At 44.7% G+C, this 11,451-nt stretch overlaps 1 protein-coding gene across 1 annotated transcript in view; it reads right to left on the minus strand.

The window, feature by feature from the left end:
- Nucleotides 1-11,451, minus strand: part of SVOP (SV2 related protein) — a 35,414-nt gene extending 23,963 nt beyond the window's left edge. The window contains exons 1-3 of the mRNA XM_087828815.1: nucleotides 11,417-11,451; nucleotides 2,773-2,933; nucleotides 258-343 (exon numbers count right to left, since the gene is read on the minus strand). Coding sequence (XP_087684941.1) covers nucleotides 258-343; nucleotides 2,773-2,933; nucleotides 11,417-11,451 — 282 coding nt within the window. The remainder of the gene's footprint in view (nucleotides 1-257; nucleotides 344-2,772; nucleotides 2,934-11,416) is intronic.

Raw genomic sequence — 11,451 nt, forward strand, 5'->3', positions numbered from 1 at the left:
CCCAAAGGATTGAGAACCACTTAATTAGCCAGAAGCTTCAACTCCTCCTTGAGGGCAACTGTCAACATTACCCAGCTCCCCCCAGGCACCGACCTTCATTACCGCCAGGGTCGCTCAATATAACCCGCATTGATTCAAGCTAAGGCTCTACGTAGAGGCCTGTATCCTTCCTCGCAGATCATGGAAACCCACTGGGGCAGCAAAGTTAAGCGTTTCTTGGAGCCTGAACGGGAGGCCACTGCCCCAGGAATACTTGCCCAGGCCAAGCCGGTGAGAACAGACAGCTTCCATTGGAATTTTCCAAACCCAATGGCTTCCACTGCATCTTCCACCATGAAAGTATCTGGAAAGAAGGGGGAGGGGAAGACGGAGTCAGGACATCTTGCAGTTGTCCTAGTGTGGGGGTGTCCGGGGGGGTCCCCAGCCACGCTCTTTAAAGGGAGCACATGCTGCTTCTAGAATTTATCTTAGAAAAACATTCCTCCAAGTGTGAAAAGATATCTTGCTATAAAATCCACTGCAACATTGTTTGCAAAAGGGAAACACGTAACAGGGGGTTGGTTAAATAAAGGATGACATACATTATAATTTTCTATAGATGTTTAGGTGGCCACATTATGAAATATGACCCAATTGTTAAAAAGCACGTGCAGATGTAGAAAGATGCACACAATATATTGTTAATTAATTTTTAAAAACAAAGCAAGGTAGAGAACACAATATTTAGTATGGTTCTCTTCTTGGAAATGGACGCATGTGTCTGTGTAGCATATGTGCATACGCATAGAGTACATACAAAACTTTTATGGTTTTATTTTTGTTGTCTTTGGAGGGAAGAAGGGAGAAATCCTTTGAGACTTTAGCTTTCTTCCCTTTAAATGTATTACTTCCCTAATCAGGAAAACAAAGTACTTTGTAAAAGTAGAATTTCATCTTTACTCAGACGGAAGGATGTCCACACTCTATTGTTAAGTAAAAGAAGACTTGGGGAGAGGTGCCTACTAAGAACTGTCTTTGGGATAAAATTAGATATGTGTGTGAGTGCATGTGCCATGCAGGGGAAGTAAGCCTGAGTGTCCACGGGTTATCTCTGAGGACAGTATTCATCTACTTCGTACATCTCTATAACGTCTGAATGCTTTCCAAATAAACACATGTTACTGGTATGCTCAAAAAACAAGGAGAGAATTTATAAGCGAACGAGTGTTTTTGAAAAATACAAAAAGACTAAGTACAGCGTGGAATGCGGGGTTGTATCCTGCAACGGCACTGCTGGAAAAACTAGTGAAATTGGAAAATAGTCTGGGGTTTAGTAGAAAGTACCGCACCAGAGTTCATCGCTGAGCCGTGACAAACGTAGGTAAGATGTTAACACGGGGTGAAACTGCATGAAGGCTATATGGGCATTCTCGGTAGTATCTTTGCAACTTTTCTATAAATCTAAAGTGATTTCAACATAAAAAGTTAATTAAACAATAAAAATACTAAAGGAGCCTGCTGGTGGCCCTTCTGTGGGCTGCCTCTCAGGATCTCGATGGTTCCTGCTGGCAATTTCCATCGTTTCGGAATTTCAGTCATGGGCCTCTAACGTCAACCATAATGTTCTCCAGAAGCGTGAGCTCATGTTTATCACACCAGCAGGTTGTGGTTTTTTTCCAGCAAAAATATTGAGAAAGCAGAGTGAGCCCTGTAACTATCAATAATTCAAGGAGTAGTAATGATATGACGGTGCACTGTGGAGTGTTCGCCATGTGCCAGGCACTGAGCTAGGGGCTCGATGTGCATGATCTCATTTAGTCCCTGACCAGCTCCACTCAGAGGCGGCACAAGGTCATGGGTAAGAATGTGGATTCCAAGGCCAGATCACCTGGGTGTAAATCCAGCTTGGCTCATTTCTAGCTGTGGAATCCTGGGGAAAGATGTTTAACCTGTCTGGGCTTCAGTTTCCTCTTCTGTAAAACGGGGAAGATGATTGTAATAATTCCAGTTAGAAATGTTGTGAAGATGAGGTGGGTGATATGAGTAAAGTGCTTGGAACAGTGGCCGGCACAGAGTAAATCCTCAGCTAATGTCAGGCATTCCCATCACTATCATCATCATCACCACCATAACCTTCATCATCATCACCACCATCCTCACCTTCATCAAATCACCACCATCCTCACCATCCTCATCACCACCATCATCATTACTATCACCATCATCACCACCATCCTCACCATCACCATCATCATCATCACTATCACCACAACCATCATCATCACCATCATCACTATCATCACAACCATCATCATCACCATCATCACCACTATCATCACAACCATCATCATCACCATCATCATCACTATCATCACAACCATCATCACCATCATCACCATCATCACCACCATCATCACAACCATCATCACCATCATCATTATTGCCACTACTACCATCATCATCATCATCATCACCATCATCACCACCACCATCATCACCATCACCATCATTGCCACTACTACATCATCATCAACATCATCATCATCATCATCATTTATTGTGCTGGCCTCAGCCAAGTGTTATGCGGTGATGCTGATGGCAGGGATTGTGATGTCACCTTGCCTGCTGAAGTAAGCCATGTAGGTTCAGCTCACATTTCCAGTGGGCCCTCTGAGCCCTCCTACTTGTCCCTTCACGAGATCCCTCTGAGAGTGCCAACTGGGGACGCAACCCTGGCATCTCAGAGCCCCTGACTGTGGCTGGGCTGATGCCTCAAGCGCAGGGCCCTCTCACCGTCAGTGGGATTGGCAAACTCCTTGGGCACAGCTGCCCCATCGTCTAGCTCGACCGCCTGTAGGCCCGTGCGGACCCCTTCAATCTGGACCTCATGCTCTCCCGAAGCCGTGTCGTCCTCTGACCTTGCACTCTCGCCCGTGCGACGAAATTTCACCACCCTAGAGGACAGAGCAGATCTGGTCATGAAGGCTACAGCTCCCCCTCAACAGCCTTGCTGCACAGCTCTTGTGCCCAAGACAGGTGAAAGGCTTTTTTTCTCATGGTCAAGGGAGTTGAATGGGTAGGAGGCTGGCATGTCTACTGAGTTGGACTGTAGGGGGGTGACAACTTCAAAAGTTGTGCGTCAGGGCAGCGGCCTACAGTTGTACAGGTTGGGCACTGCACAACTCCAAAGGGACTCTATTCACATGGTAGGCTATGGGATTGAAGATATCTCTATTCTAGACTTGAATACTGTTTGGAAGCACACGTGTTTCAGAATTTAGGCTCATCTCTCTGTAACAGAGATAACAATTTGGTCGCCTAAAGGTTACGTTAGGCCCACAAAAAGTTGCCTACATGGTATTTTTTTAAAGTGGTTGCCAATTTTTTTTTTAATTGAAAGAATTCACTTAAAAAGCAAGACTTCTGATGTCTCTTAAAACATAGACTATCTGGCCATGTGGGGCCCGTATTCCTCTAAGAGTCTAAGGGAACAGTATGGCTAGATCTGGGCAGTGTGGTCCCTGTAGATGGGACATTTCAACTCTGCAACCCACTGAGTAAGGGATGGTGTGCAACTTATTCCAGGAAGGGGCTCTCTGTCCCCAAGAAGCAACCCCAAAATGAAAAAAACACACCCATAAACAGTCCCCCAAGATATTTGTACAAGATAAAAACATAAATAAGTATTAGGCAAAGGAAGGGCATGAACATTTATGCATATTATCACTTCATCTTCAGGGATGAAAGAAAGGCCAGTGGATCACCCTCGACTCTGAGGGTCACATCAGAGAAGGAAATGACTATGTGACCTGATAATCTTCCTTGACTTCTGCTTCGATCAAATCCTCTCCTCAAGGACTGTCCAGGGCTCCATACTCCTCCTGCGACTGATAGCAACCACTGCACCCTTTTTGGAAGGTAATCTGTGATATCTTTCAAAATGTAAAATGCTCTGTGCGCCCACCTAGAATGGTCGTGCTGGTAAATCAACGTAGGGATAGACACAAGTAGGTGACGATTTACCGCACAAATAACGGCTGGAATGGATTCTTAGTTTGCCACGTGTCAGGTCCAGGGTGTGCACTTTACATTGATTATCTTATTTAACCTTCACTTTCACTATCCCATGTTCCAGATGAGGACAGTCAAGCACAGAAGGGCTGGGAGCTTGTCCAAGGTCACACAGTGGGTGTCTAATAAGTCAGACTCTGGCAAAGCCACCTGCCCTCCCAGAGTCCCAGCCCCCAGCCACTCTGCTGGTGCTGTTCTCCTCTGAAGCTTGCAGGCTGTTTGCAGCTCTGCATGTGATAATTATTCAGTAAATGTGATAAGTATTCACGAAACGAGGAACCATCATCAGGAGAGGAGTAATGATAGGGATTATGGCACATTCACTTAAGAAAATGTTTTAAAAGATGTTTTTTAAGTTGATCTGTATCGCAATAGCCAAAGACGGAAACAATCCAAGTGTCCATCAGTGGATGAATGAGTCAATGGATGAACAAAGTATGGTCTCTATACAATGCAGTGTTATTCTGCCTTAAAAAGGAGGGACATTCTGACACATGCTAGAGCACGGATGAGCTTCGAAGACATTACGCTAAGTGAAATAAGCTTAACACAAAAGGACAAATATTATCCATCTATATGAGGGGGCCCAAAAGAGTCACATTCACAGAGATAGAAAGTAGGTGCTGGGGGAGAGAAGAATGGAAAGTTAGTGTTTAAGGGGTCTAGAGTTTCAGTCGGGGAAGATGAAAGAATTCTGGAGATGGGTAGTGGTGATAGTTGCACAGCAGTGTGAATGTACTTAATGCAACTAACTTTACACTTTTAAAATGGTCGAAACGGTAAATTTTATGTCATGTATATTTTATCACAACACACGCACATACATAAACACACACACGCGTTGATCTTACGGAAGAGCCGACAGAAAAAAAGTGGGGGCTCATTATTAGATATGTTAGAATATGATCCCGTGATCGAGGTCCTGGCTACTAAGGCTTGAGATACAGTCTCAAACCAGAGGCCCAGCTTCCCCTAAGGGCTTCTTAGAAATGCAGTCTTGGGCCCCGACCCAGACCCACTAAATCAGCATCTGCATTTTAATCAGGTCCCCAGGCAATGTGTGCACGTCGGGTCAGGGAAGTGCCGTAGATTATTTATGCTTCTACAGCCCAGATATTCTGGAAGGATACATAAGAGCTGAAGACTGGCTGCTTGTGGGAAGGAGGAGAGGATGGAAACAAGGTGTTATGAGGGATGGGAAACATTCTTTACTTTTTATTTTGGGCCCTTCTGTCATGTTTGCAATTTTCAACCTGGGCATCTATACTTCGATAATAAATACACATACCAACAGCGAGTATTTACAGAGCTCTTGTTCAGTGGGCAGCACCGGCTAAGCACATCACACCTGTGAAATAGGGACAGTGACTGGCTTGCAGGACCATCGTGAAGATGAAATGAGCTTTATGAACAGGCAACTGTGGGCATGGAGTTGATATTAGTTTCTCTCCCACCTGGCTTCACTCAGGTCGCCTTTCTGCCCTGAGCACAGAGTACGTTGACCTTCGGGGAATGTGACTTTGAGAAAGCAACTTAGCTCCCTGCCGTTATAAGCCAGGATCTGCTCACACTCCTTCGCTGGCAAACCGCAAGGAGCCAGGGCGCCTTTATTTGTGAACATTTGTTTGAAGACAGACATTAAAGGAGACCTTTGACATTAAATTAGATTCAGAGAGCCCGGCTCCGTTTTGAATGGGTTGGGTTTCTCAAAGTATGTATCAACCCCACGAGCCAAGATTTTCCCAAGGAAAGAAAAAAGAAATCTGAAGGAAAATAGCGGTGGCATATGTTAAATATGTGAGGGCTTCAGAACAGGCTGGCGCACAGCTCCTTGTCATTTGTAGGGTATAGATAGCATATAATCCACCAAAATAGCTGGGAACATTTATTTTACATAATTTTGCTATTCAAAGGAGAGAGGAGCGTGAGGAAATAGCTGTCAATATGAAGATCTTGTTTGTCCCATCATGAAATTCATTCACCTCGTACCTTAAGTTAGGGTCTGAGACTTGATTAGGGTATTTTGGATAAGGAAGGTGTGTTTTTTCCCCTCTTTTCATCTGAGTTTCTGGACTTTTATCCCCCTGAGTTCATGAGTCTATCAGACTGAAGAGGGAGCTGAAATCTAACCGTGATGATCTCAGGGTGCCATTTACAGCCTCGCGTGAGGAGAGGTGGTCCCCCGTAAGGAAAAAGGCCAGCTCTAGCATACAAATGGACCTGGCATACGAATCAGTCCCATGCCCATGCTATCCAGAAGCTATGTGACCCTGGGAAGGTTACTTTACTTCTCTGAGTCTGTTTCCTCCCTGGGAGAATGGAGATGAAAATTTCATATCTCACAGGGTTGCCATGGAGATGAAAGGAGTCAACAGAGAGAAAGCATCATGCAGAGCTTGGCACAGTCATTCAGTATTTCACTAAGTGTTTACTGAGTGCTAAGTATGCGCCGAGTGCTGGGGGACAGAGGGAGACAAAAGAGACTTGGCCTCTGTCCTCAAGAAGTGGACTCTCTAGCCCGGATGGCGTGGCTCAGTGGTTGAGCATCAACCCAAGAACCTGGAGGTCATGGTTCGATTCCCGGTCAAGGGACATGCCTGGGTTGCGGGCTCGATTCCCACTGGGGGGCATGCAGGAGGCAGCGGTCGATGATTCTCTCTCATCATTGATGTTTCTCTGTCCCTCCCTCCCTCTCTCTGAAATCAATAAAAATGTATTAAAAAAAAAAAAGAAGAAGTGGGCGCTCTAGTTGAGGAGATGGTTAATATACAAGTAAACAAATTTGCAAATGAATCGGTCTTGAGAAGAAAACAAATAGGATGCTAAGATAAAGAACAGCTGCAGTGAGGAGCGATCAGGATAGACCTCCCCAAGGAGGCTGAGGTCAAGAGGACAAGGAGAGTCGCTCACAGAGGGGGGAAGAGTAGAGAGAACAGCTAGTGCAAAGGCCCGGGGGTAGGATTAAGGAGTAGAGGCCAGGGATTCAGGCTGGATCATGCAGAGCTCTGGAGACCACTGTGAGGATGTTTCGTGTTATCCTGAGGCCAACAGAATGCCATTGAAATGTTTCAAACAGGGCGAGAGGGTAAAAGATCATCAGAGTTGAGTTTTGAGGAAGGGGGGGGGGGAGAGAGAGGGAAACATTGATATGTTGTTTCACTTATTATTATTATTGCTATTTTTTTTTTTTTTTAGAGAGAGTGGAAGGGAAGGGGAGAGACAGAGAGAGAGAAACATCCATGTGAGAGAGACACATCAATTGGTTGCCTCCTGCACACACCCTGACCGGAGCTGGGGATTGAGCCTGCAACTGAGGTACATGCCCTTGACCAGGAATCAAACCCAAGACCCTTCAGTCCAAGGGCCGACACTTTAACCACTGAGCTAAACTGGCCAGGGCTGTAGTTCCATTTATTGATGCATTCATTGGTTGATTCTTGCATGTGCCCTGACCTGAGATCAAACCCACAACCTTGGTATATCGGGACAACATTCTAACCAACTGAGCTACCCGGCCAGGGCCTCTACTTACTCTTATATGATCCCTTCAACAACCCTAGGAGGGAGGTGGTATTAATATTCTGTTTATACACAAGTAAACTGATGCTCAGAGAGGTTACACCAGTTGGTCCAGGTCCCCTAGACAGTATGCAGTGTACTAGGTCCCTGGGCTGAGAGGCTCCAGCACCCATGATCTTAACCAATCCGCTGATGCTTCTCTGAGGCCATGAACACCCTAGCGAACCCATTAAAATGCTGGTTCCTGGGCCAATTTCTGCACTTAATGCTTTTGCATCTCTGCAGAATAGGCCTGAAATTTTACCAGATGTTGATGGTGGCCACAGACATTTAGAAGCCCCAAGGCCACCCAGATAATAACTGGCAGAGCTGGGATTTGAACCCAGATCTGTCTAACCCAGAACCCACACTTTGACCCCTGCTGCTGACCGGCCTGACTGAGCTTTTCCCCGCACGGCTCCCTGCGTCTGGAACGCTGCTCATCCCATCTCTTTTCCTGGACGACTCCTACCCATCTCTGGGGACTCAGCTCCAATGTCACTTCCTCAAGAAAGCCTTTCTGATCCTTTCCCTCCCCCTTCGAGAACTAGCCTCATTGCACCCTGAGCTTGTCCTTTGTAGCCTGTAAGACAATTCTAATTATTGTGCAGTTATGGGTTCAGGGTCCGCCTCTCCCACTAGCCCGGTGCTGTCCCACGAAACTTTCCACAGTTACGCAAACGTTTCAGACCCAGGCTGTTCATATAGCAGCCACGAGCCACATGGAGCTCTGGAGCAATGAAATATGTTAGTGCAACCGAGGGATTGGTTTTTCAGATTTGGCATATTTTATTTATAAATTACATTTATACTATATATTATATTATGAAAGTTATTTCAAATACGAATTACATGATTCATGTTTAAATGTAGGTAGCCACATGTCACTAGTGATTACTGTATTGGACATGGCAGCTCTAGATTACAAGCTTCTAGAGGGCCAGGATAATGTCTCTCTTACTCAGTTGAAGAGTCTCTTGCATCAAGGAAGGCACCCAAGTAAAATGAATGAATGAATGAATGAATGAATGAATGTTGTCTGCAAAACTTGCTTTCAAGAAATCATCCTAGAAAGGCAAGACTCAGAAAATTCTAACTTGCACAAGGTCACACAATAAGGCAAAACTAGATACAAAATCTCAGCCTCCTGAATCTCCTGTACCTGGTGCTGTGCCTGAGTGGACAGCAGGTAAAAAGCAGAGGTTGTTCATGGTCTCAAATGAACCATCCTTTTAAGGAGTAAAAAATAAGTAAAAGCTTCTTATTATTTTACCTTTTTAAATTAAGTAAGGAATTGCCATGCCTGTATGTGAAGGAGCCCCCCAGTACAGGAAGGACTATCTTGTTAAGTACCCTCACCCCCTTTTCCCCTCCCCTGACCCTGTAAACTACTTAGTGGCTTCTAATCTAGCAACACTTGGCCTCCCACGGGACTGAACCTGTTCCAAACCCCACTCTTGCCAACCCTCCGCAAGGCACTCTGATTTTTAAAAGCCATATTGCTCTCAGGAAATCTGCTACCTGCGATCTGTGGATAACATAGGGTGTGGTTTAAAATCATCTCAGTCGTGATTCGTAACCCACTCGGATTCATGTGGCTGTTCCTTTTACTTTATTATTTTTTAAATAAGTCAAGGTCAACACATTTCAGGGCTAATTTTGACTTTATTCAAATGTAGAGTGGGGTTTTCAGATAATAATTTTTGGAAGTCCAACGTAAGGCGCCTATATATTCTGTTTTTATCAATGATCTTCCAGATGTAATAATAATAATAATAATAATGTGGGTTGAATGCTTTGTATCTGTCAGGTATATAGCACACACTGTCTCACTTGAGCTTCACAATAACCCTATGAACCAAATACAATTGTAACCCCCATTTCATGGCTAGGGAAACTGAGTCTCAGAAAGGAGAAGTCACTTGCTCAAAGTCACATAACCAGGAAGTGGCAGAGTCAGGATCTGAACCCAAATATGTCCTACTCAGCAGGCAATGCTCTTAACAGGTACACAACTTGGCCTCTCTAATAGATGTTCTATGTATTTATGTGCATAAAATATCAGAAAGAATAATTAAGAAACATAAAACTGGGTTGTGGGAAGAGAGAAACTTACTTTCCATTCTTATGTTTCTTTTTTACCTTTACCCTATTTGGATGATATAGTACATTATCTTATATATTAATAAAAATGAATTAATTTTTAAATTTAAATAAGTAAACACCTCTTATTATTTTACCTTTTTTAATTAAGGAAGGAATTGTCACAATTCCTGTATATTAGTGAATTAAATATACACTTTGAGTAATTTACAAGGTTCGCATGCTCTGACATTATTCGAAAATTTATCCCAGTAAAACTGCAGTTCTAATATGAATAGTATTGTTATCGTGAGTACCAAATTTCATATTTCAGTTTCTAAATTATTTTTTCATTTTGAGGTAATAGGTTGGTTTTTTAACATGATATTTATTTTCAATGGAAGTGGTGTGTTTTCCTTGAGAGATCTGCACTCAGCTATGTCCATTGTGATGTGTTCGTACGTCGACCTCTGGCTATGATAACTGAGCATCCTTTAGCACTTGTGAAATAATGCTGTGTTATATAAGCTATGCTATTTGTGGATCAATTAATAAAAGCTTAAAAGTAAAATCTGAATTAATTAAACACTTGAAATGAAAATTAATTTTACACTGATTGAGAAGTAAATATTGCAATATCCTTCAGTACTCAGAGCCTCAGAGAGCTGTGTCAGTCACACTAAAAGTCACTTGGGAGAATTCCTCAGTGGCATAGAGAGAGAGAAAAAAAATCTTCAAGTCAAGAAAATACACACGTACCAACAATATAATATCCTTCCCAACAAACCCAAATGATGTCTACTGCTCCCATCTGGATGGCTGGTGCTTCTAAAAATTAAAACAACAGTCCCCTTAGTGTTCTTTTTAATGCCCCATCTCATACTCTCAGAATTTGCTTAACAAATCCCCGTTGGCTTGTGGCAGGAGAAATCCTTAAGCCCCTCTGCAAGGCCCCGTCCTTTCCATTGCTTGGTTCTATTTCCTTAAGATTCTCAGAATAAACTTGGTATCGCTTTAAAATGCCCGTCCTCGAGGCAGAGCATCCCCGATGTTCCCAAGGAAGCTGTTGACAGCGAGTCCCACTCCAGCTGCTACAAAAACCTCCCATTCAGAAGAAGGCAAGAGGCTCGGGGAGGGTGCACAGCCCTCTCATTCACACTCTTCGTAAACAACTGGACTCAGCCCAAGCCTCCCCTCTAGGAAGGCATCTCTCTCAGCGTGTTTGGAAACCAGCTGGCAACATCCGTCACCATCCCCTTCCAAGAGACCTTGCAGGAAAATTAGGAATTTCGCAGCACTAGGGATAGGCGTGAGGGCTGGAAATAGCCGGTGTCGTTGCCCGGGCTCCTAAACGCAGCCCACATTTCCAGACAGCGGCTGATGCTTTCCTAAAAAATGCACATCTCAGAAATCCCTCTCGGACCGAGAGCAACGAGAAGGGGAAAACATAACGCCCTGTAGGCCCGGCCGCCCCCCAACCCCCCAAGATTCAGGCGGTACCGAAAACAAATGGCACTGAGTCAGAGGGGCAGAGGCTGGGCTCGGGGGGTAGGAAGATGGCTTTTCTCCTGCATCTTCTCCTGCAGGCCTGTCTGCCCTGAACCGGTTCCCTTGCAATTCAGGCGGCCACGCAGCGATCCTCCCCCCCCCACCCCCCCGCGCCCCTGCGGGTTTCCATTTTTCAAAGGGGAGCCTGCCCGCCTGTCCCCCGCCCCCGGGTACTCACGGCAGCTGCCTGAGCTGGAATAAGTCCTGGTCCAT

The sequence above is a fragment of the Miniopterus natalensis genome, chromosome 20 (genome assembly GCF_054644295.1).
Source record: "Miniopterus natalensis isolate mMinNat1 chromosome 20, mMinNat1.hap1, whole genome shotgun sequence".
Taxonomy (NCBI): Eukaryota; Metazoa; Chordata; class Mammalia; order Chiroptera; family Miniopteridae; genus Miniopterus; species Miniopterus natalensis.